This window comes from Nycticebus coucang, chromosome 14, assembly GCF_027406575.1.
Source record: "Nycticebus coucang isolate mNycCou1 chromosome 14, mNycCou1.pri, whole genome shotgun sequence".
NCBI classification, from domain to species: domain Eukaryota; kingdom Metazoa; phylum Chordata; class Mammalia; order Primates; family Lorisidae; genus Nycticebus; species Nycticebus coucang.
Window position 1 is genome coordinate 78764006 of NC_069793.1, and position 27392 is coordinate 78791397.

General features: G+C 36.1%; 1 protein-coding gene across 20 annotated transcripts in view; it reads right to left on the bottom strand.

The window, feature by feature from the left end:
* Positions 1-27392, bottom strand: part of DLG2 (discs large MAGUK scaffold protein 2) — a 2435891-nt gene that overhangs the window by 661665 nt on the left and 1746834 nt on the right. For all 20 annotated transcript variants that reach the window (XM_053560224.1, XM_053560234.1, XM_053560232.1 and 17 more), the window contains one exon: positions 14722-14858. In XM_053560224.1, the coding sequence (XP_053416199.1) occupies positions 14722-14858 (137 nt within the window). The remainder of the gene's footprint in view (positions 1-14721; positions 14859-27392) is intronic.

Below are 27392 nucleotides of genomic sequence, written 5' to 3' on the forward strand. Positions count from 1 at the left end.
GCACAATATCCTCTAGTTCCATCCATGTTTTGGCAAATGACAGAACTTCCTTTTTAACGGCTGAAAAATATTCCACTGTGTGTGTGTGTGTACACATGTGAGTATATACACACACTACAGTTTCTTTACCTCTTCATCCATTGACAGATACATAGATTCTTTCTATATCTTGTCTATTGTGAATAATGCTGTAATGAACATAGCAGTACAGGTGTCTTTGCAAGTGGCGATTTCATCACCTTTGAGTATGTAACCAGAAGAGAGATTGATGGGTGATAGGGTAATTCTCTTTTTTTCAAATGAGAAAGAATATTTATTCCACATGGTAAAAATTCAATAGCTTTAATACATGAAGAGTTTTTCTGAATCAATACAAAAATGATACCTGAATAGGAAAATGGGCACTTATGAATAGGGAAACATAGAACAACCAATAAACGTAGGAAAACATTACCAAAATCATGAGTATATAAAGAAACTGAAAATAAAACAGCAATGAGGTACCTTTAAAAAAAGACACCATCTCTTTTAAAATCTACCAGATTGGTAAATCTATTTTAAAATGATAATGCCAGTGTGAGAGAGGGTGGTTGGAAATACTCACTCTCAGTAACTAATAAAATTTATATTTCTCTCTAACTTTTCTTTCTTTTTCTTTTTAGTGATATTATAATTTTATTCATAATTTTTTTATTATTAAATCATAGCTGTGTACATTAATGCAATCATGGGATATCAAACACTGATTTTATATACCATTTGACATATTTTCAGGTGATAGGGTAATTCTATGTTTAATTTTTTTAGAAGCCTCCATGCTGTTTTCCATAGTGGCCATACTGTCTGTGTTCCCATTAACAGTTTACAAGTGTTCCTTTTTCTCCAAGCCTTCACCAACATTTGCTAAGTCTTGTCTTTTTTTTTTTTTTTGCAGTTTTTGGCCAGGTCTGGCCCACCTCTGGCTTATGGGGCTGGTGCCCAACCCCTTTGAGCCTTAGGTGCTGCCCCTAAGTTTTGTCTTTTTGATGATAGGTATTATACTGGGTGTGAAGTGATAGTTCATGGGGGTTTTGATTAGTATTTTTCTGATGATTAGTAATGTAGATACCCATTGGCCATTTTTGTGTCTTTGGATAAATTTCTATTTAATATCTTTGTTTATTTTTTGATCAAGTTATTCATTTTTCCATACATGCTATTGAGTTATACAAGTTCTTTATACATTTTAGATATTAACCCATTATTAGGTATATGGTTTGCAAATATTTTTCCAATCTATAGGTAGTTGTTTTACTTTGTTGATTGTTTCCTTTGCTGTGCAGATTTTAACTTTTATGTAGTCATATATATTTATTTTTGCTTTAGTAGTCTGAGATTTTGATGTGATATCCAAAAATATTATTTGATACACCAATGCCAGGGAGACGTTCCCCTATGTTTCTTCTAGAAGTTGTACAATTTCAGGTTTTATGTTTCGGCCTTTGTTCATTTGGAGTTGATTTTTGTGTATGGTGGAAGATTAGGGTCTAATTTCCTTCTTTTGTGTGTGCAAATTCCATTTTCCCAGTACCATTTATTAAAGAGATTATCTTTCCCAGTTGTGTTCTCATGATTTCTTCATCAAAAATTAGTTGATCATATATGTTTGGATTTATTTTAGCTACTACATTTTTAATGTAGTGATGTTTTTGTTACTTTCTGCCAAAATGCTGTGGAATTAAAATAAATATGCCAAGAGCATTGAATTCAATCCCTAAGCACAAATTCCCTGTCTTATCTAACTAGCACTTTAGTTGTATAATGCCTTGGAGCACTGCTATCTTTTATTATCATTAGTTTTGCCCCACCTTGTTATTTAATTGTTATGGGCTAGTTATTCCTTGGTAGTGTAGCCCAAGTTAAAGACTCTGGAACTGGAGAAAACTGAACCTGACTGATGTGTTTGAATGCTGACTATGAGCTCTCCATTGAACTGGAGACCTCTTTATTGGTCCTTATATTTCTCTTCTAGATAAGTGTCATTTTCTTTCTTTCTTTTTTTTTTTAGAGACAGAGTTTCACTTTGTTGCCCTCAGTAGAGTGCCATGGCGTCATTTACAGCAACCTCCAGCTCTTGGGCTTAGGCGATTCTCTTGCCCCAGCCTCCTGAGTAGTTGGGACTACAGGCACCTGCCACAATACCCGGCTATTTTTTTTTTTTTTTTTTTTTTTGTTCTTGTTGTTGCAGTTTGGCTGGGGCCAGGTTCGAACCTGCCACTCTGGGGTACATGGGGCCAGCGCCCTACTCACTGAGCCGCAGGCACCACCTAAATGTCATTTTCTTAAATCATTTTGTATCTGGCATTTGTTTATTCTTTGATCAAATGTTTGCTTCATATCTGTTTGTTATGTGTCAGGCACTGCTCTAGGTATTAGAGGTATGGTAAACAATAAGAATGCCAAACATTACTTTAAGGTGTTTTATATATACCTACACAATTAAACATTTACAACAATTTATAAGATAGCTATTATAATTACCTTCATTTTGCCCACATCACAAAATCCCAAAACCAGAGATGTTGGCGTGGATATGGAGAAAAGGGAACACTTCTACAGTGCTGGTGGGAATGCAAACTAATACAGTCCTTTTGGAAAGATGTTTGGAGAATACTTAGAGATCTAAAAATAGACCTGCCATTTGATCCTATAATTCCTCTACTAGGTATATATCCAGAAGACCCAAAATCACATTATAACAAAGATATTTGTACCAGAATGTTTATTGCAGCCCAATTCATAATTGCTAAGTCATGGAAGAAGCCCAAGTGCCCATTGATCCACGAATGGATCAATAAATTGTGGTATATGTACACCATCCAATATTATGCAGCCTTAAAGAAAGATGGAGATTTTACCTCTTTCATGTTTACATGGATGGAGCTGCAAAATATTCTTCTTAGCAAAGTATCTCAGGAATGGAAGAAAAAGTATCCAATGTACTCAGCCCTACTATGAAGCTAATTTATAGCTTTCATATGAAGGCTATAACTCTATTACAGCACAAGAATACGGGGAAAGGGGCAAGGGAGGGGAGGGAAGGGGGGAGGATGAGTAGAGGGAGGGTAATTGGTGGGACCACATGTATCTTAGAAGGGTATAGGTGAAACTTACTAAATGCAGGATATAAATGTCTGAACACAATAACTAAGAAAATGCCATGAAGGCTATGTTAACCAGTTCAATGAAAATATTTCAAATTGTATATAAAATCAGCACATTGTACCTGATGATTGCATTAATGTACACAGCCATACTTTAATTTTTTAATAAAAAAATTACCTTCATTTTATAGGTTAAAAAAGTGCATCTCTAAGAGGTTAAGAAACTTTCCCAGTCATTGATCTGATAAGTGGCAGAGGAAGAATACAAAGCCAGGCAGTTTGGCTACAGAGGCCATACTCTCATTCAGCTACACTGCTTCTTCCAGATAAACAAAGTCCTCACTTTCACAAAGCTCATATTCTAAGGCTGGGTGTGGTGGTGGCTCGTACCTGTAATTCTAGCACTCTGGGAGGCCAACATGGGTGGATTTCCTGAGCTCAGGAGTTCAAGATCAGACTGAGAAAGAGTGAAACCCCATTTCAAAAAATAGCTAGGCATTGTGGTGGGTATTGGTGGTCCCAGCTACTTGGGAGGATGAGGCAAGAGAAGCCCTGGAGCCCAAGAGTTTGAGATTGCTGTGAGCTATGACACCCATAGCACTCTACTGAGGGCAAGAAAAGTGAGACTCTGTCTCAAAACAAACAAAAAAACACGTTCTAATAGGACATATCTATTTGCAGAATGAATGAAAGATATAATGTGGATAGGGAGGATGCAGGGACTACAGGTGTGGAGAACAGAGTTGATAACAGCAGCTCTTAATAATAAATAAAAACAATACTACTACTACTAACAGCTAATATCTATTTAATACGTAAGTCATATATTTTGGGAGTACTGTATCTTATATATTGAAATGAATCATATAACTTATCCTCACTATAGCTACATGAGGTAGACACTAATAATAAGGCCCCTTTTACAGATGAGAAAAACTGACATTTATAAAGGTTAACTTGAAACAAAGAGATTCACTGTCTCCAATTGGCAAAGTCATCACTTAGATTAGAAAACCCCTTAAGACAGAAAATGAGACTGTACTTGTATGGTGGTTCTTTAAAAGCCAGAGCTTAAGTCAGTCATTATTTCTCCCTGCAGGGGAACAACATCTTCTAAGTTTACACATAAAAGTAACATGAATTCCAAAGTAATATAAAAGCTTGAGTAATCATTATACTTGTTGCTTGATCCAGTAGTGACAGTATATTGCATCATCCTGACACACTGACTAGTCAAAAAATAAGTAAAATGGAAAGTGGCTTAATATATCTTACCGTCTCTTCAAATCCTTTTTATATCTTTGATAAATCACTTACTTTAGAGTAGCACCACTTGTGCCTAGACAATGAATATTTACAAATAATGTTCATATTCCATGATTTAAAATGTATATGGAAGTGGATGTTTTCTCTAAAAAAAGATTATTTAAGGCAGCTCTGAATATTGTAACTACGGCCCCCTGAAACATCTGAATTGAACAAAAAACAGAACACAAACAACATTTGGAGAGGACAAGCCAATTAAAAAAAAAAGGGGGCCTCTAACTGGATTACATTATAAGTGGCACCAAAGTTCTATTTCTAACAAGGGCTCATTGTGTCTATTCCAAGGGTACAGAAGGTACAAAGTTCATTAGATTATCCGTGAAAGAGAGATGTAGCTAGTGCTTATTAAATTGTACCTTTCACTATTATTAAGGCGAGTGTGAAATGATCCCAAAATGTTACCTTTAAGGGCATTTTCAGAGAGTGACTTTGATAACAGTCTCCCATGCCACTAGGAAAATCTTTAGACCAGAAAGCAAAAGTTGAAGGAAGAGTAGAGGTGAGAAGTGAGGGAAGGGAGTTGGGGGGATAACAATAGTGGCAGTTCTGTTTCTATTTGGTGACTAAGTATTGAAATGTGTACATAGATTTTAGTCATGGAACAGGTGGTATTATGATATAGGCAACAGAATGTAGTAATTAAAAGAAAATGCTTTTGAGTCTCACAGATAGAGATTTGAGCCTGGCACTTCCCAGCTGTGTGGCTTTGGGAAATTGATTTAACCTTCTAAGCCTCAGTTTTGACATCTGTAAAATAGGAATGAGAATGGTCAATGCCTGAAAGGTTATTGCTTTAAATGCACTGGTCTATGTAAAGTGGCTTAAAGTACTTAATGTTAGCTGTTATCACTATTACTATTGTCATCATCCTTCCCTCTTCCAGGAAACAGGATTTCTTGGTGAAAACTTTCGCTGATCATTTTCCTGTAAACATCTGTGAACTGATGAGTTTAATTAGGGTACTGCTGATGAAGCTTCTGTGTTTATCTTTTTAAAAATTCAGAATAGTATGGGATTTGGACCAAAAGTGCTCTTTTGTGCTGAAGTCTTCAAAATGTTTTTCATAAAAGTGAGTTTGTTTGGGTTAATTATGTACAACATTATCCTATGAACTGGAGATAAAGAGCCTACAGCTGGGGCTGATTGTACACAGAGAGAAGGGACATTACACTGATTGGCTAGTTGCTCTTGTCATTGTTTTTTATTGTCTTTTTTTTTCCATTTGTATCAAGTATCTGCCTATAATGGTGAACACAGAGCAATTGGCCTGGTTTCAAGAAAGAAAATCATCTGAGTTTGATTGAAGTGCTCTCTGCGGGGTGTACCACACAGAGGGGGACGTATGTGCAGACTCCCCATGTGTTTGCAAAAGGAAAGAGGACTGAGGTCAAGAAAGAGGGCCTGGAGGTGAGGCAACTCATTCTCTCAGATTGAACAGGGAGCCTTAAATTTGAGCATGATGCAGACAAAGAAGATCAAATTAGCTAAGAAATCGGTGCTAAGAGACTTGCAAGGAGGGGTATGGCAAGTTTTGTGAGAATTCAAATGAGTGTAACAAAAAAAAATGTGTGATAATAGAAAGATGGGAGGTGTGGGGGCATGAGAAGGTGGTAATCAGGAGGAATAGGCAAGGTGCAGATGGTGAGATACTGACCTTTCCACATTCTTGCAGTAATATCAACACAGTGGGACAAACGTGATGATTGGGAGTGTGAAGGTTACTTAAGACACAGTGCAAGGAAATGTGAGACTGTAGACACATGGGAAAGAAAATCACACTCTAAAGTTCACTATTAAGAGGGAAACAAAATGGTTGGTCAGATTACAAGATAAATGAAAAAGGGCCCCAATCCAATGCAGTGATGCCAGTGCTATGAAAGTAAATATGCGTAAACCAAGGACTAAATCTCTATAGTATGCTGAAATTAATGGTTTTAATAAAATGTAATAGACTAAATCAATAGAAAGCATGGTCCTTATGCTTTCTATTAATACATAGAAAATATATCAGTGATGATTATCATTGGGTTCTTTTTTTTTATCTTTTTAGAAACGAGCATGTATTAGTCATCACTAGAATAAAATTTAGTGTATTTGAGCAAGAACAAAAATTTTAAGAAAGAACAGAAACTACGTACAGCTGCCTCAGTAGGCAATACACATAGCAGAATCTCATTAGTAATGAAAATCAGAAGAAGAAAGAATTTAATTTCTCATGGCCAGTGAATAGAATCTGATTTATTGAAATAATAGCCATATGTTACTTAGACCTTTTTTTTCTAGAAATAAAGACAACTTGTTGCAGTGAAGAGTCATTCTGAACGTAGGACAAGATCTGGTTTTAATTCCTAGTTTCATGAATTTGAGTCAGTTAACGTATTTACCAAGAATTCATTTTCTTACATATAAAATGGGAATTATACTGATTTATTTGTGTTTATGGGAAGAGTAGTATACCATAAAGTTGAAAAGATTCTGTATAACATAAAGTGGTATACAAGTAGAAATCAAACGATCATAATTAGACAGATGTGGAAATTATCACCCTCTGCCTTTTTTAACATTTACTCCTAACTGTGCCTCTTCCCATCTCCCAGAATTACCTTCTTAAGGGCCGGTGGTTAAACTGTATTTCTCTCTGTATTCCCCTATCTGATGTTGCTTATTAGATAATTGCTTTTACTTAATAAATGTTGAAATAAAAAAATGTAATAGTTACAAAAATATTGAGTGCAGTGTACCTTTATTTCATAGGAAGAATGAAGCATTTGTCTGAGTTTCTATTTTACATTTATGTTGAGTCAGAGAGGAAGGGAATAGCAATGAAGGTTGTAGAAACAACACACATTTATTGGATATTTGCTTTGTGCCGCGCATGGGATATAAGGATGAAAGCTGGTACAGAATGTGAGCCTGGGGTGCATCAGTTTATAAAGTACACAATCAAAGTTCCAGTAACGAGAATTTTCTTATGGCACATAAAGAGAGAGAACAAGCAAGAATGATATTTTGATTCCCTGAAGTTTTCTCTACAGCAGGATTATCAAAATGGATGGTATAGTATGAGCCCTAGGGCAATCCACTGGGTACAGGAAGAGAGTACTGAACTTCTATTTAATATTTATTACACTGATCTTTATAGCTCTATTTTTAGTGTTTTTAAAATATAAGCAATATGTTAATATAGTGATATATGTATGAATTTAAAGTAGAGAAATATACATATTGTAACTTTTGTGTTTTATTGGTGGTGTATATGATTAAAACAATTTAAAAATAACACTGACATAAGACACATGGGTTATTACACTGAGGATAAACAAAATAAAAAGAATATAATAGAAGGCTTTAACCCTTAAATAAAATGTGCCATGCATTTGTGTTATATTAATATTATAACCTGCCATATTTTTAATAAATTAGAAGGGAGTCTAAGAAGGAATTTTTTTTTTTTTTGCAGTTTTTGGCCGGGGCTGGGCTTGAACACGCCAACTCCAGCATATGGGGTGGGTGCCCTATTCCTTTGAGCCACAGGCACCGCCCAAAAGTGATTGTTTTTTTTTTGCAGTTTTTGACTGGGGCCAGGTTTGAACCTGCCACTTCCAGTATATGGCCCAGTGCCCTACTCCAGAAGTAATTTTACAAGTTTTTTTCCTGGTGTTTCAGAAGCGACGCTAACAGCAGGGGACAGAGTTTTAAGGGTGAACTATTCTAAATGCTTTTCAAGTCATCTCAGGAAATTGCTAAATGGCACTCTACTAGCTTGGCAGAATGAGCATTACCACCAAAATCATCCTTAGGAGAAGCAGCAGCAGAATGGGCTAGGATGTGGTTAGGTCAAGAAAGGTCTATGGTTTTTAACCTGGGTACACATTAGAATCATTTGGAAAACAAACAAAAAACAATTTTTAAATAAAGCATGGTTCCTATCCCAGAGATTCTAATTTTATTATTATGGATTATTTGAGGATTGGGTATTCATCGTATTCGAAAGCTTAACACAGATTCAAATGTGTAACCAGAATTGAGAATCAGAGGGGTTGAGAAAACTGGTGAAAAGAAATTGACTTTAGGACATCAATATCTGGATCTGAACCTATTATCACAATTTACTAGTTACAAGGATATATGTGAAACTTAGTAAATGTAGAATGTAAATGTCTTAGCACAATAACTAAAAAAACGCCAGGAGATATGTCAACCAGTGTGATGAAAATGTGTCAAACGGTTTATGAAGATAGTGTGTGATGCCCCATGATCATATCAATGTACACAGCTATGATTTAATAAAAAAAAAAGAGATTCTATATGTACAATACTCAGCACAGTGTTTAACATTTATTAAGCATTCAATAAACATAACTACTATTATAAAAATAATTCTAAACTATCCACAAAAAAAAATATTAGAAATCTCTTTTGTCTCTGAGTTCTACATTTCTCTTCTGAAAAATAAGAATACCAGTAACGATTGCCCTACTAATTACCTCTTCAGGGTAGGGGTTAAGAATAAGTGAGGCGCTATAGGCAAAAGATCTCAAGATGAGAGCAACGTGTTGGTGATAGAGAGAATTACAGCTTTTGGTTCTAAGACACTTAAGATTGGTATAACCAATGAATATACTTAAAAGTTCTCTTGCACATTATTCAGACAATGTTTGCATATTTGTATTATCTTCAATATGGTTTTCTTATTGATACTTGGATCTAATTAGGCAATTTTGTAAATATGCTAAAAAAAGTAAATCCTCACAACTAATACTCATTTGGAAAATTACATTCTTTGTATTCATAGTCCCTAAATCTATTTCATGTCTTTACTATAGCATTTAAATTTGGGAATAAGAGATGGTCAGACATAGGGGTGGGTGTGGTGGCCCTTGCTTATAATCCTAGCTGTCTGGGAGGCCAATGTGGGTACACTGCCCGAGCTCAGGAGTTTGCGACCAGCCTGAGCAAGAGTGAGACTCTATCTGTACCAAAGATAGAAAAACTAGCCTGCTCTCGGGAGGCTGAGGCAAGAGGATCACGTGAACCCAAGAATTTGAGGTTGCCATAAGCTGCAATGCCATATCACTCTATCTAGGGTGACAGAGTGAGACTGTTTCGAGGGAAAAAATAAGAAAAGAGAGAGATGCTCAGACATAGAAAATTTCAGAGTATATTCCATTGAATACTAGTTGTAGATGTTTTACAAGTATTACTTTAAGAAAAGGATTTCATGATGAAACAGATTTGAAAATTATAGAGAAAATTGTTAAAAATTAAATCAGTTTAGGGCGGCACCTGTGGCTCAAAGGAATAGGGTGCCGGCCCCATATACTGGAGGCGGTGGGTTCAAACCCGACCCCAGCCAAAAACTGCCAAAAAAAAAAAATTAAATCAGATTCTTGACTGCAGGACTTCATAGACTTCTTAATATGTTAAAATTTGCTGAGAATCTACAAGAAGGATGAGACACAAGTTGCAGAATTTCTTAAACTTCTTTGGTCACAGAATCTTTTCATGTGACATTAGTAATGAGACTAATACTTTAATTTGGGAAATACCAATCTAATGTAATGCTACTGTGGTGGAGGGGCCAAAGTAGCACCACAATGCTACTGTGGTGGAGGGGCTACTTTGACTTGCCAAAGTAGCCCAGGTAGACTCAGTGCTAGCTTCCTGTGACAAACTCCAGTATTCCCAACTCCAAGTCCAGTGTCTTTCCACTTGACTGAAACGACTTTGTTATCTCCCCTTATCTACTACTTCCCTTTAAGGAAAAAAAACACACAGACTAATTGTCTTTAGGTGTAAATGTTTTCTCACTGACAATTTTTTTTTTTCAAATGTCAAGCAGAGGTTTTGGAAAGAAAAAATTAAGATTTTAAACCTTACATTGGAATGTGACAAGGAGCTTTGACAACTAACAATTAAAGCTATCCTGTGGAGAAGATAATCAAATGATCCTGGATTCAAAGTTCTGGTATTATATGGAAATGGGGGAAGAAAATCACATTTTTGTAACGTATTTGGCATTATGTAGCACCTTGGTTGGCATAATAAAAACAAGTATGTGAAAATATGTAAAATAATTTGAAAATCATTGATGCTGTTAACTTCTGACCATTTCTGAAATTAAACGCCAAGAGATAATTTGTTCAGTCTGAGACCACAGTACTAACCTACTGGTACAATCCACAAAAATCAGGTATCACTGTCACTTCACAAAATAAACACACATAAAAAACCCAACTAAATTCTAGAGAACAATAAATGGCAAGTAATAAAGATAATTGAATATATGTATACACATACACACACACACATACAATTTTGGTAAAGAGAACATATACCATTTATTAGGGTGGCCCATGAAACAAGGGTCTGACATTATAATCTTCTCATTTAAAATACTAAGAGGTGGGTGGCACCTGTGGCTCAAGGAGTAGGGCACCGGTCCCAAATGTAGGAGGTGGTGGGTTCAAACCTAGCCCCGGCCAAAAAAACCACCAAAAAAAAAAAAAATACTAAGAGGATTATTGCAAAGGCAAGAAGTAGGATAACTTTTCCTCATAGTAGAATAAATGCAAAGGTCAAATGCTACAATATTATCTGGGATTTTTTTAAGAGGGAAATAAGATTATAAGGTATGAAGTTTCGTTATAAGTGTAATCTATTTATAGAAGACAAATGAATAAGTAATAAAATTGACTGGAAGAGAAAAGGTATAAAACATCCCCCAAAATTTGGAAGTGGAGAAGTGATAAGACATAATACTTTCAGACATATGTGGGAGAGGAATTAGTTCTCAGTCTTCTGTTTTCCAGGGACAAAGCGATGAATATAGGGAAAATATACAGGAAATGATATTTCAATATAATTATAAGGGAAAATTTTTTAAGCATGGTTATTACCTAATGAACAGCTTTGGGGAAGTATTAAATTCTCCATCCTTAGAGGGGGTTCTATCAGAGGCAACGGACTGTCTCACATGATTGCTTTTTTGTAGAATTATAATGTACCAAATGAAAAGTTGGAATAAGATAACATTTAAGACAGGTACTTTTCAATTCTGTGATATAAGAAATTCTTAGGGAGGAAAAAAAAGTCCCTAATAGATACGGTGATTTAAATGGTACTCAACACTATCATTATTTCACTTGAGAAATTGAAAGGTTGTTACTAAGACTTTAAAAAAAAAAAAAAAAGAGACTATCCTCCCAGAAAAGGACAGATGCTGAAATACTTCCTGAATTGTGGGTTTTGAAATCTAAACAAATTAATGGAGTTTCATTTTAGACCAGTTTACTTACAGAACTCTCAGTGGATAATATATGATGGAATTTTTCCTGAGATGTTAGGAGAGGAAGTGGTGCAAATTGCTTTAGAAAGAATAGTATATTTAGAGAAAAATATGCAGAGTGCGGTACAGCTGGTACACCAGGACTCCAAATCATTTGTACTTCCTTTGCTGGAGACACATAGACGAGGAGGCGAGACAAAGGATATGAATGTCGGGTAGTAAAGGGAAGTGGAGGTGGAAAGGAATGACAAAAGGAGAGCATTGTTAATAAATATTTTTGGACTGAAGCAAGATAATTGTTCTTTTAGGGTGCCTTCAGTGATGTTTTATCTTTATTCTCTTCCGGGGTTATTTTTCTTGCAGAGCATTATAAAATGAATCATTTTCTTTCATTTCCAGATTCAGCTTGGCAGTTGCCTTGGAAGTACTAATTATGTTTTCCTTACATAAGAGAGGAGAGACCTATTATTTTTGAAGGTTCTTTTTTATTTTTTAACTATGCTTTAAAACTTAAAACAGTTAAAGATTATGTCACAGCTATTTTTGAAATCATTATATTGACAATGAATATCAAGTGATAGTGTGGTGTTTGGAAAATCCTTTGATAGAATTATTGGACTGAAGTTTTTATTTTTTAAGAAAATGAAACTATAGCTAGAAATTTAAATATAACTTCACATAACATCTAGCATGATTTTATAATAGCAGCACTTGAAGAAATAATCAGAAAAGCTATCTACACTCAAACTCTTACAGAATGAGTCAAAGGTCAAACTACTCATTATCTAAGACAGTTGTGATTTAAAAATAAAATCATCCTATTCATTTTTAATTTGTACTATGTAGAAACTGATTATCACAATTTATTTTATTTCCAAGTTAGCGTTTCAAGTAATAAAGTTTATATTCCAGAGATAAGTTGTTCAGGTCTTATATCCCAATAACAACTTTTCTAGTTCAGAAGATAAAATGACATCATAAGAACCATCAAAAACAAACAAACAAACAAACAAAATAATTTCTTATGAAAATGATAGTGGCTTTGGGTGAGAAAGAAGCCCAAAGCTCTAATTGCAACCTTTAAGTCATTTATGGTAACATTTTGCCCATCCAGGTAGACCAGATGTTTTTTCATGACAGTTCCTTTTTGAATACCATCCAATATGGTAGATGGTCAATATACACTTATTAAATAAAAGAACTAATGAAAGACTGAATGATGACTAAAGGAGGAAAGTAAAGAAATGGCTGACAAATTCAAGGAAACTAATGCAAATGCCAGGAAGCAGTATTGCTTATTACAAGCATGCCATCCAGGTTGCCTCAATTTGAAATCTCGTTCTGTCCATCATGAAGTATGAGACCGTAGGCAAAGCAGTCAACTCCTCTATATCTCAGTTTCCTTTTGCTTATGTTAAATATGCTGTTGTGAGAAATATATGTTACATTACAAAAAAATCACTTTTAAAAGTATATGAAACATAGTAAATTTTGAGTAAATTTTAGCTATCAAGATTATTATAAATGCCTTACCTGGGTAATTTACTACAAAGGTCATCACCACTATTAAATTAGACCACTGCAATTAAAGACAAGTTTTCTAGAACTCAGAGAAGTGAGCACAATGAATATAAAATTTTAGGGTCCAACCTCTAAAATTTGCATCTATCATAGAAATTACTTTTCTGTTTTGAGATTGTATAGGCTGATCCTTCACAAACAATTCTCAAAAATGTCCTGAAGATAATGGTTCCCCACAGACATAGATTAGAGGCCTTGTTTTACAAGGGTAGACGGATGACTGATAAATTAATCTTAACTTGAGAGCTACTGACTACTAATTTTCATTATAGATTTGGTATACAAGAGTAAGTGGAGATGAAACAGTCCTATTAGTACACCAATGATTTATTACTTATAATTGCTTTAATTTTGCAGATAAACTAAATCAGAGAGTTCCATGATCCAGAAAAGATGGCTATGTGTTGGTGAAAATCATTATCTGGGACTCCTGAAGTCTTTGGGAAGCTGCAAATGAAACACCTATAACCCTGTATGAGGGGAGGGGAAAGGGGGATCTATTTACACATGTGAAAGAACTCAGATTATAAATTTTTGGAAATCAGGTGTTGTGTTTAGTATTGTTTCCTTTATTATACAAAATCTACCTCTCTAGCAGTCAGGACATAGCAGTTGCTCTCCTTATTAGAAGATGGATTACATTAGAGGAACAACAGGTAATCTCTGTGCTATGTGCAGCTAAGAAAACTGGTGAAAATTTAGATTTCTGTTTTGAAAATATCAACAAAACTGACACATTGCACATCTACTTTTGATCTCTCTTACTCTTAACCTGCTCTCCCTTCTTTTCTATTTCTCTCTGTGGTCACTGCTATGGACTGAATGTGCTTCTTTGCAAAGTCATATCCTGAATCTCTAGCCCCTGACGTGACTATATTTAGTGATAGGGTCTTTAGGAAGTAATTTAGGTTAAATGAGTGTCCTTACAAGAAGACATGATGTGTTTATAATAAGAGGTGTTCTTATAAGAGGAAGAAGAGAGATTTCTTTGTCAGCACAAATACAAAGGCAAGGCCATACAAGGGTGCCGGGAGAAGATGGCCATCTGCAAACCAGGAAGAAAGCTCTCACCAAAAACCTAGTTGGGTGGCTCATGTCTGTAATCCTACCACTTTGGAAGGTTGAGATGGGAATTCCAGGAGTCCAAGACCAGCCTGAGCAACAGAGCAATACCCTGTCTCTATAATAAACAAACAAACCAAAAACCAAACCTAATTGGTTGAAACCTTGGACTTCCCAGCTTCCAGAACTGTGAGAAAATAAAGTTCTATTATATAAGCCACCCATTCTGTGGTATTTTGTTATGGCTGCCTAAGCAGACCACGACACTGGGAAACAAGAGCTTTGTAAATTTGCACACGGTTTTCCTAGAGTCATACTCACCATTAGTAGTCTGTCTCCTACTTGCAATCTTCCATCCTTTTGTGCAGCTCCTCCATCTATGATTTTAGTTACATAAATGCTGTTGTCTCCAGGAATGTGTTGGTTTCCCACACCTCCTGCAATACTGAAGCCTAAACCTAGGTTAAAGGAAGAGAAAATAGAAAGCCTTATTAATGTTTTTTTAAGAACATAAATGAGCCATATTTAACCCTTTTTAAATGAATCCTTAATTCATTATAACAGCAATAAAAAGAGTAAGACTTATATTTCAATATATTTTGTTCCCAAAATATTTGAAAGATTGTTGATTTGTGCAAATGAGGCAAAGGTGTTGAAGTAGATCCCATGTGAACATTAGTTTTATTCTATTTCAAGACTGTATAACTAACTGTTATTAACGCAACTAATTAGTTTATGATAGATGACTGGCCAGAACAGGGATCTGACAAAGGGTTTAGAGTGATGCTAGGTGAGCCAGAAAACCAGAAATACAGTCTGAACATGTGGCCATTGAGTCTATGGGCTCATCTTCCTAGTTGTTACTATGGCATAGAGGACAGAAGTATCCCCAGTCATTTGGACAGAAACCTGGATGCTCCTGACACTTCAGGAAGAAAAATAAAGTTGTTGGAAAACTGCACAAATTCTGAGATAAGAGCCACGAGGAAAACACGATAGATATTTACATAATGATTTCAGAGAGAAGATAAGGGAAAGAAGGTGGTAGGCTTCGCGTTTCTTCTCCAGCCACCTTGTCATATTTTTATACTTCCTAGCACTTACTATTATTAACTAGTCAGTCAAAAAACTGAATCATCTCTCTCCAGCGGTTCTCAACCTGTGGGTTGTGACCCACAGGAACTATATTGAAGGGTCGCGGCATTCTTTGCAACATGAAAGTGTATTTTCATTGTTACAACGGAGTTGTGACCCACAGGTTGAGAACTGCTGGAAAGAATAAAGAAATAAGAGTATATACTTTGACCTTAATATCTTTATAATCAATGGCATAATATCCAATCATCTTAAACACCGTGATTTTTCTGGGCTGGGCGAAGTGGCTCACGCCTATAATCCCAGCACTCTGGGAAGCCAAGGCAGCTGGATTGCCTGAGCTCATGAGTTTAAGACCACCCTGAGCCATAGAGAGACCTTGTCTCTAAAAAATAGATGGGCGTTGTGGCAGATGCCTCTAGTCCAAGCTACTTGGGAGGCTGAAGCAAGAGAATCACTTAAGCCCAAGAGTTTGAGGTTGCTGTGAGCTGTGATGCTACAGCACTCTACAGAGGGCAACAAAGTGACACTCTCTTTAAAAAAAAAATGGTGATTTTCTATTTTGCGAGATGAATTTTACTGTACTATGACAGACATATGAAATTTCTATTTACATTAAACTATAGAATGATAACAATAATAGAGTTACAGTTATGTAGTATATAATGCCATTTGGGTTAATGATGGACCACATGTATAATGGTGGTCTCATGAGATCATAATAGAACTGAAAACTTCCTATCGCCTACTAACACTGTCATCATTGTAACACTGTAGTGGTACGTATTACCCATGTATTTCTGGTGGTGTTAGTGTAAAGAGAGCTACTGTGCCACCAGTATAAAAGTATATACATACAAGTGTGTATAGTACATAATACTTGACAATAAATGACTATGTCACTGCCTTATGTACTTATAGTATACTTTCTTTAATCTTAGAGTGTATTCCTCTATTAAAATAAAAAAAGTTGGGCAGCGCCTGTGGCTCAGTCGGTAGGGCGCTGGCCCCATATACCGAGGGTGACGGGTTCAAGCCCGGCCCCGGCCAAACTGCAACAAAAAAATAGCCGGGCGTTGTGGCGGGTGCCTGTGGTCCCAGCTACTTGGGAGGCTGAGGCAAGAGAATCGCTGAAGCCCAGGAGTTGGAGGTTGCTGTGAGCTGTGTGAGGCCATGGCACTCTACCAAGGGCCATAAAGTGAGACTCTGTCTCTACAAAAAAAAAAAATAAATAAATAAAAAAAGTTAACCATAGACAGTCAGAGCAGGTCCTTCAGGAGGTATCCAGAAGAAGGCATTGCGATCCTAGACTATGATACTCCATGCATGTTATTGCCCTGAAGACCTTCCAGGGTGACAAGATGTGAAGATAGAAGACGTTGACATTGATGATCCTGACCCTGTGTAGACCTAGGCTAATAAGTGTGCTGATGCCTTAGTTTTTAACAAGAAAGGCTAAAAAAGTAAAAAATAAAATTCAAAATAGATAAAAGCTTATCAGGAAAAAATACTTTTGTATAGCTATACAATATGTGTGTGTATCTTGAGCTAGGTACTATTAAGCAAAGTCAAAAAGCTCAAAAATTAAAAAGTTTATAAAGAAAAAAGTTATGGTAAGCAAAAATTAACATGTTATTAAAGACTTTTAAAATAAACTTAGCGTAGCCTATGTGCACAGTGTTCATGAAGTCCCCGGGAGGGCACAGTAGCGTCCCAGGACTTCATAGTCACTCACCACTCAATCACTGACTCTCCCAGAGCAGCTTCGAGCCCTGTAAGCTCCACTCATGGTCAGTGGCCTATACAAGTGTATCATTTTCATATTTTTGGTGTATCTGTCCTATGTTTAGATATGTTTAGTTACAGAAAGATATGTACCATTGTGTTCCAGTTTCCTACAGTATTCAGTATAGTGACTATTTTATAGGTTTTTAGCCTAGGAGCAATAGGCTGTATCATCCAGGTTTGTGAAGTACACTCCACTATGTTTGCAGAACAATGATGAAATCACCTAACATTTTTCAGAACATGTTCCTATTGTTAAGGGACACATAACTGTATTAAAAAAATCATGAAGAGGTCTTCTAAAGGAATGATTGATAGAATACTTAAATGTAAAAAGATAAAAAAACTCTTTCAAAATATGATTAGATGCACATTTGGTACAATACTTACACAAAATATATAAAATATATTTTCATTGCATTTTAAAATCATGATAATTAACTTGCAAATTACTAAGAAAGATAGATATTAATCAAAGCGCTTTGTACTAAAGACAATTTCTGTAACTAACTTGGCTTAAGAAATTTTTTTTAAAAATACACCTAGTCAAATGATAAAACTGTCAGAAAACTTTTGTCATTTTACACAACACTAATGAAAAATACTTTAAAAATACTCCATCTGACTATACTTTTACTGTGTAAACACTGGGTAGGACTCTGCTTTTAAGATAGTATAAATGAAGAGTTCACTGAAAAATGATGAGATAGTAAACTACAATATGACACCTCTGGAATTATACTTGAAATGCAATGATTGTTTTGTTAAATTAATTATAATAGTTCTTAAAAACAAATGCAAAAATGGATTTAAGTTGATAGGGCAATTCAAGAAAGTGTTTTCAAATTTTCTTCTGATGTGGGTAATTATTCTTTGTCGATGCTCTGCCGTCCATAGTATCACGAATGTATTTGCTTGCCTTAGATTTAAAATTTGTTTATTAAGCAAAAGATGATCAAAGAATAAATAAAATGACTCTAAATTGGGTTTCCTATGACATTTGAAACACATATTAGCTTCTGTTTCTTCTATTACTTTTTTGTTACGAATTTAGGGAGTTCAAAAAATATATTTATAAAAGTTTCATACAACACACTAAGATCAAACTATTGCATTTGCAATAGTGCAGAGGTCATTTCAAATTCTGGAAAGAGAGGGTTAAAAACAATTTCAGGGGCTCTGATTTACATGCACCATGCTAAGCAGTAAATGCTACAGATGGTCTTAGTCACAGCAGAGCTGTAGAAGTAAATTTTCACCATAAAGAAGGCTAAGTCCAAGAAGGACAATACGTATGTAGTTGATGTTTAAAGATTGTACCAAGACAATGAAATGGATACCAAAGATACAAATATATCTGTTAAAATGCAAACATTTTTTCTTGAGATTAGGTTTACGTCTTTCTTTTAAAGTAGTGACTGTTCAAGGTGAAGCAAGGTATTTTTAGTAAATATTGTTTCCTGAGCCAGGGGATGTTTCTGAAGGTACAGAGATTTCTTTTTTGTTGATGAGACATGAATGCATTTAAAAACAAGATTTTATCAACACCCAGCCATACGGTGGATAGTTAATTCAACACAGTAAATATGTAATTTATGTCTCCATCCAGAATACAAGTTTATTTAAAGGTGGACATATCCATCTGGGCATCCACCTTCATTGATTCTCATATCCATCATTTAGTAAATATGTCTTGAGTACAAACTATGCATTGTATAACCAGCTGCTATCAATCGTGTGTACAAAATAAACATAAAGGTAGGCACTGACACTACAGAAACACTATAGTAATAATAATCCTTGAGTGGGTTTATGTGAGAGAGTGTAGTTGAATCTGACAGAAGCAATGTTCTAAACCCAAAGAGTACTAGTATTAATAATTTTTGGATGACTACTCTATGAAGACAAATATGGGCTAGGATCACTAGTCGGTAACACCAAAGCCAAATTATCCAGACCTCCCTTATGTGCATGCTGTTAAAGCCAGGGCAGGTGGTATACATTATAGAACCTAGACCAGGTAAGTCCCTTCATGATTAACACCCCCTTTTCCCTGTCACTGTTCTTTCATTCCCTCCTGACATTAGCTAACTTTCTCCTCCTTCGTTCCACTGTAAACACATCTGCAGCCCTGATATTTCTAAAGCACTCTCGGCATGATCCCACCTTGGAGTCACTGCTGCAGCTGTTCCTGCTGCCTGGAATAGACTTCTGTCAGGGTTTTGTTCTGATCACAATGTCTCCGGGTGTTTGACCCGGGAGCTCCCTATTGAATACCATCCCCTGACTATACACACCTCTCTTTTATTCTGCTCTAATTTTCATTTTCCCTTAGGACTTAGTATCTTATACTATACAAGATGTTACCACACACACACACACACACACACACATACACGTGCATATACATCATGATGACAGGGTCTTTTGTTTGTTTCATATGAGTACTATCAAAGTAGAACAAGACCAGATCCGTAGTTGCCTCATAAATATGTATTAAATGAAAGAATGAACAAATGTAATACAAGAAGACAAGGAAAGTCACGTCTCTGAGAAAAGTCCCCCCTAAAGGATGAAGTTGGTGGTTTCGAATGAGTGAGGAACAGAACCAGAGATCCTTGTTAGTCAGACTCAGTAAGCATTGTGCAGCCTCAGGTAAACTCTGATTCGCGCCCCATCCTCAGTCTGTACCGGTGTACGCTAACTACAGAGCAGGAAATGAGGCATCGGCAGAGCTGTCTTCACATTCTGATTCCTTCATCTAATAATTATGTAAGTTGGAGTCCTAAGTACTTAATCTGTAATACAGGAGTATGTTTATATTCTATAGGGCTGGGCGCATAATAGATACACATTAAGTAAAATTTTCTGCTCTCAATAAGCTCTCAAGTTGTTTGGAAAACAAGATACTTAAACACTTTGACATAAAGGAAGGGTTCTATGTTGGTACTGGTGTTATGTGAGAGGAGCATGACTTCTCAGGGCAGTGGGTGAAGAATTAACAAAAGGTTTAGCATTAGAGTTGGATCTTAAAGTTTAAACTAGAATTGATAAAATAAAACGTACTTTGGAAATCAACACATTGTCTGGATTCTGGACTGACTTAATGACTAAGTAGTCAGCTGCCCTGACTTAGGACACTCACTGCTAATAAGACCTCCTTCTACCAAACTGGAAAATGAGGCAAAAATGGCTGGTAAACTATCAAAACATGTATTTATGATGCAACATACCAAGATAGTTCCTAACAGGATAAATACAAAGAGTATTACAACGGTTTGAATAAGAAACAGTGAAAAATATAAAAGCACTGATTTGGGGAAGGAATAGTTTTATAACAATTAGAGATTTGGTGATCATTTATAAAAGAAGTGTTTATGATAAAGAAACAGCCCTGAACCATCAAATTGCACAGAGTAGTTAATTATGAATAAACTCAGGGAAAAGATTTGGTGGGTCTCATCCACAAACAGTGATCAGAACACTACCTACCATGAAATGTCTGGGTATTAAGAATAAGACTAAACATTCTTACGTGTGGGCTGGTAATATACAAAGCTGACACAGAAGAATACAGGTAATCCAATCTTGGAAGGAGTCAAACCAGTGGAAGTTCCAGTACTCTAGCCAGGAAAAAAGGTATGTCAAATTAAAAAACTTAAGTCCACAAGTACTTAAAAAGGAGATATCTATTTGGCAAACATGTGATATATATATGGAATATCTGGATTACACCCATTGTCTAAAACCCGGTTCATCTTTCCATGTTTCTCGCATTTTCCTAAATGGTAATTCCTCGTGTTAATACAGGAGATGCAGGCATAGGCAAAGGAATGTCTGAACCTTGTTAATACCTTTAATTGAAACTTTTCCACACCAAATCTTTTCCTCATCCTATAAAAAGAGAACACCATGAACAGATCACAGTTCACCCTTTTCTCTTGTTGTCTGCCTACGCTGAGGAGGAGGTGTCAGTGAGAGGTGGGGGCCTGAAGCAGAAGTCTTGGCAGCAGAGATTGATATTGTGCTTGAGAAGCTCAGAATAAACACTCAAATGCTTTAAAAAGTCATATGATGATAATGTACCCAAATATTCTTTGTGGGTGTAGAGAACTAAGCCCCATGATGTCTTATAATCATTCAATAACTTCGTTCAACTTTATTTTATGTGACTGTATTCGGAAAGCACTCTGGGGCTTCTCCAAATAATTCAAAATTATAAGGCAGATCGGTTCCGTCAGAGTTCATTTAGGTAGGGTGTTTATTGCTTTACAAAAAGCTAGTAGTATTCCACACATTCTGTCTACATGTTCTTCTTAAAGAAGACACAGAATCTGTCTTGAATCCCGGCTACCCCTGTCTTAGAAAACACCCAGCCACACAATCAACTTAACATGAATGCGCATGTTTCAGTATGAAAAAAACAACAACGAAAAAGCCTCTTCCCTGTCGGTCTACACTGATAACAGATTATTTAACTTTTCTTCCCTTTTAAAAAGAAAATCTTTGTTTTAAAAAAAACCCACAATGCAACTTTTATTTTATTTATTTATTTTTAGAGCTAGAGTCTCACTTTGTCGCTGTTATATGGCGTCACAGCTCACAGCAACCTCCAACTCCTGGGTTTAGGCCATTCTCTTGCCTCAGCCTCCCGAGTAGCTGGGACTACAGGCGCCTGCCACAATGCCCAGCTATTTTTTGTTGCAGTTTGAGCCGGGGCTGGGTTTGAACCTGCCACCCTTGATATATGGGGCTGGCACCCTACCCACTGAGCCACAGGTGCCGCCCGCACCTTTCATTTTAATTTGACAAACTAATTATTCTCAGTAGGCACTGCTGATATAGTTAATTGAAAGCCAAAGCTTATCTTCTTATTCTCTGGATTCCTTCTGTGTTCAAAAGAGGAAGTTGGGGGTTGAAAGAAATGGTTCTGTTTAAAATTCCCAAGGCTCTGCCCAAACGTTCTCAGTCCTGCATAAAGCATCTTTTCATAGATCATCCAGTTGACTTCCCAGAGTCACAGCTTCCAGTCTTTTTTCTTACTATGTATCTCGATACCCACTCAGGCTTTTGCACATCACTTTAATTGCCTGCTTTATTGTGAAAAGTCCCCCTGTCCCCTTTCTGCTTTTTCTTTGCTCAAAGGAAGAAACATCATTTCTCTTTTCTAAAACTAAGTCCTACTCTCTGCTATAGGACTTATTATTATTTTGTCTCTCTTTAGAATATTCAATCTTTTACCCATCAGGGCTTTTCTTCTTTTCTGGCTTCAACCATCCCTCTTTCCTATCCTGAAAGGATCTCTTGAACTTACCAAGCCTCTTTACTGTAAGTAATATCTGAAGTTTCTAAGAGTGTTCTATAGTTGCTAACTCTATTTTCATATTGCAAATCCTCCTTAATCTCATCCACCTGGCTTCATACACCACAATCTACTCACATGGCATCTGTTATAGGTCGAATTATGTTCCCTAAAAAGATATGCTAAAGTTCAAACTGCTGTCTCCTGTGAATATGACCTTATCTAGAAACAGGTCCTTTGTAGATGTAACTTAAGATGAGGTCACATTGGATCAAGGTGGGCCTTTATCCAATGATCTGTGTCCTTATAAGAAGAAAAAATTTGGATGATGAAATGCAGAAATACACAGGGAAGAGTTTATATGATGGCAGAAGCAGAGGCTGGAACAATGACTCTGCAAACTAAGGAATGCCAATGACTGCCAGCACACACTAAAAGCTAGAAGAAATAGAACAGATTGTCCTTCATAATCCTCTACAAGGAATCAACCCTTGTGACACCTGGATCTCAGACTTCTAGCCTCCAGAAGCATGAGAAAATAAATTTGTGTTGTTATAAGTCATCTAATTTTGTGGTCATTTGTAATAAAAGCCCGAGGAAACTAATACAGAATCTAATCTTTACGGTCTGAGTGGTTGTGTTTGTCTGGCATGTTCGTTCTTTTTCTCCCATTAATAGTCATATTCATACATTGGCATATATGTTTTAATGTCACCCACTCCTTTAATGGGATGGGTGACAACTATGAACCAGTTTTGCCAGGCAAGAAGCTATATATTTATCCAGAATTTCTTCCAAAAGTCTTAAAAATGTGTTTTTGCTTTTTTCTTGCATTTTACAGAACACTATTGATTACTTTTACATTCTTATATTTCATAGCATTAATCTTCTGTTTCTTCTCTGATTCTTTGTACCACTACTGTTTCCATTGCTGACTTATCTTTTTTTTTATTCCTCTAAAACAGTGATTCACAGAAGTGATCCCCACATGGGAAGTATTAGCATCACCTGAGAGTTTGTTAGAAATGAAAATTTGGGGGTGTATGCCCAATATACTGAACCAGAAACTCCAGAGGTGCATGCTAAATGTGGTGACCAGTTCTCTAAAATAATAGTTATTTCCCATGATACAATCTATTAAATCCTATTTTTTCTATAATCTCTTTCTTGAAAAGGGTCCATTTCATAGTTTCAATTAACACTGCTATGCTGATAAATGCCCAAACTTCTTGTATCTACAGCACCCTCACTGGATTGGATTCGTCATCGTAAATTCATAAGCTTAAAAGAATGTACTCAGAGTGCCCCTTCAAAACTTGATTCTGTTCCTGGATTCTGTGTTCTCCAGCTATGTTAACATTTCAGATAACATTAGAAGCTTTGTCATGTTTGGCATCATACTTGTTCATCACTCAATCCCTGAGCCTGTATGATGCCTGTCAGAGAGGTTGCAAAAATATGTATTTGTCATTATTAGTACATTTTATCAGACGCCTCAGTAAATATGTAAATGTAAATATGAATGTATTCCTCCTTGTCACTGCTGCTTCACTAAATCAAGTGGTTATCTGAACATGCCCACTTATTGTAAAATTCTTTAAAAGACCTGATTTTAGTCTTTCCCTGCCTGCTTCTCCAATCTAGTCTGCAAATATTTTTCAGATCATTTTTTCCCTAAAATTCTACATTATCTTGTCCTATTGCTTGCAATTGTCTATTACTTTTAATTTTCTGTAAGAAGTCTATATACCCTCTTGTCACTATTCCTTACTTCTCTGCTACTGATTCTCAGCTAATCTTGCTCTTTGTTTATGTCATTATGTTTCTTCCCTACATCTGAAATGTCTTCAGCCCTCTATACTTTCCCAGATCACTTTAGTCTTCGTCAACTCTAGCCTATGGTAGTTCACTTCTAAGTTGAACTCCGATAGAACTAATGTTTTATACCTTGTTTTTCTACTTCTATTTAAATTATTGTTTTTGTAATTTGTTAATGTTTATTAAATTTTGTTGCAGGCATGATCTATGATTTGGGTGAATTTTTTTTTTTTTTTTTTTTGCAGTTTTTGGCGAGGGCTGGGTTTGAACCCGCCACCTCTGGTATATGCAGCCAGCGCCCTACTCCTTTGAGCCACAGGCATCGTCCTGAGTGAATTGTTTTGATCATTCAACATTTTTTTTTTTTAAATCATAGCTGTGTACATTAATGCAATCCTGGGGTACCATGCACTGGTTTTATATACAATTTGAAATATTATCATCAAACTGGTTAACGTAGCCTTCCTGGCATGTTTTTCGACTTCTAATAAATTATTCTATACCACGTTTTCCTGCTTCTATTTAAATTATTCAGGAAACATTTATTGATGATTATGTATGTGCCAAGTACTGGCTTAACCACTGTGGCTATATCAGTGAACTATAGATCTATGATTCTTGCCCTTACACAGATTATTTTACAGTGGAGGGTAGGATAAGAGAAAAGAATGAAATGTAGTGTGGTAAGTGCTGATAGGAGAGGAAGAGTGGCTAAGGTAATACATAGGAGGTCTGCCTACCTTGGGGTGTGGGAAGGTGTGCCAGGGAAAGATAACAAGTTATTATATACAACCTGAGACTTGGAAGACGAAAATGAGCCCAGAAAAGAAGAAATATGGAGAGGTCATCCCTGCAAAGGGAAACACATATTCAAACCCCTCAGCAGGGAGAAAACACATCTTGGGAAACTGAAGTTCAGGTGAAAGCAATAGAAGTTTTAGGCCTCAAGAGAAGGACCACATCCATTGTATTTATCAATGTATACTTAGCCCCAACAGTGCCCTTAATATAATAATAAATGTAGTTTGAGATAAAAAAATACATGGACTTGAACTCCTGGACTCAAGGGGAGTGTTAGGATTTTAAGGGTGAATCATGCCCCCCCCCAGGCAAAAATGAATACTTGGAGGTAAGAGGCTACTTTCTCCACTGAATTAAAAGAAAAGGAGGAAAAAATGGTGGTGAGGATTGCTAAGATTATAGGTTGAGTGACAGGACACTAAAGGAGTTCCCATCTTCAATTTACTCTGATAACAAGAATGGTCATCAGCCAAGAATGAGGGAACTAATGAGGTCAGAAAACTAAGGAAGTACAGAAGTTGTGAAACGCTCTTATGGAAAATGGGAGATATAATTGCTTAGAGAAATGCATGGAAATTGCGAAACTGTGTTGATTGTTTAGTTAAAGTTTAAATTAATGTTATCACTATTCTAGTTTGTTTTTTCATTCAGTAGTTCTCCACAGTGTGTGTACAGAGAATATTATAGATAGTTAGGTTGACTCACCTAACAAATTAACCTTTCATGTGCATTGATTTTTCCTCTTTAACCAATTATGTCATCCTAGAAAGTGGGGGTTGTGTACAACGGACTGTGTTGAGCATGGTGCTGACATTCAGTAATGGTTTAACAAATACATACATACATATATATATTTATATATATATAGAGAGAGAGAGTCTCACTATGTCATCCTCAGTAGAGTGCTGTGGTGTCACAGCTCACAGCAACCTCAAACTCTTAGGCTTAAGCGATTCTCTTGCCTCAGCCTCCCAAGTAGCTGGGACTACAGGCACCTGCCATAACACCTGGCTATTTTTTGTTGTTATTATTGTAGTTGTCGTTGTTGTTGGGCAGGCCCAGGCTGGTTTTGAACCCACCAGCTCCAGTGTATGCGACTGGCACCCTAGCTGCTGAGCTATAGACGCTGAGCCTATTTAACAAATATTTTGCAGAATCAATTAATTGCTGAATTATTCTAAGACCAAATGATCAAATTTTTTCTAATGTCAAGCATTCTACATCAACAAAAATGTATACACTTTAGTTGATGGTTTTAGCACAAGGAAAGAAAAGTGGACCCAAATATTTCATGTTGAGAATTTTTAATGTGCCAACTACTGTTTTGGGTGGTGAGGAATTAATGAAGAGTATGTCAGTGTCTTCCCTAAGGACACAATAGAAACATAAATGACCAATGAGAGCCCTGATTACTCTTTATTAACTCAAAGAATCATCAGCCCTGACAAATTGCTTTCTTTTGTCCTTACAGAAAAAATATGTATATTTTATAATATGTACATAAAATATGTAAACTGCTTGGACCATAAATTGTTCATGGGAATTTCTGACAGATTATGATTAGACGTTCTCTCAATGGTTTACAGACTATTTCATTACACTTGAAATGGAATATCTGCTAAATTTCCAGCACTAGATTATAACCTAAGTTAAGGGTACTATCTCTGCCTACCAATCATGTCTGTCTCTGTGGTTTTTCTAGATTAATTTTAGAAAAATGTTAATGTTAATGACCTTAGTTTGCCAGTGCAAATTAAGGTCATTAACATTGACTCCTGAATACTGTCCAGATTGTCTTGGAGGTATCTGGATTCCAGCATACAAAGCCATAAAAAATGACACAGATTATTTTAAAAAATGTAGAAGTCATCTCATGTTGAAGTTTGATGGGGATGTCCAGGCTGGCAGGGGACATCCTGGGGAAAACAGATTGAAACACCTGAAGGATAGCCTGGTAGATCTTAAAAAATTTCCATTTGTGAAGACCTTTAACCAGCAACACCTTCCCTGTGAAGTACTTCCTAAACCTCAGTCTTTCAAAAGTACTCTCCCCCACTGACCATATATGATGCTTTATCTCCCTCTCTCTCACTTTTAATGAAACATCATTTTCTTTTCTTTTTTTCTTTCTTTTTTTTTTTTGAGACAGACCTCAATTTGACAGAGTGAGTAGAGTACAGTGGTGTCACAG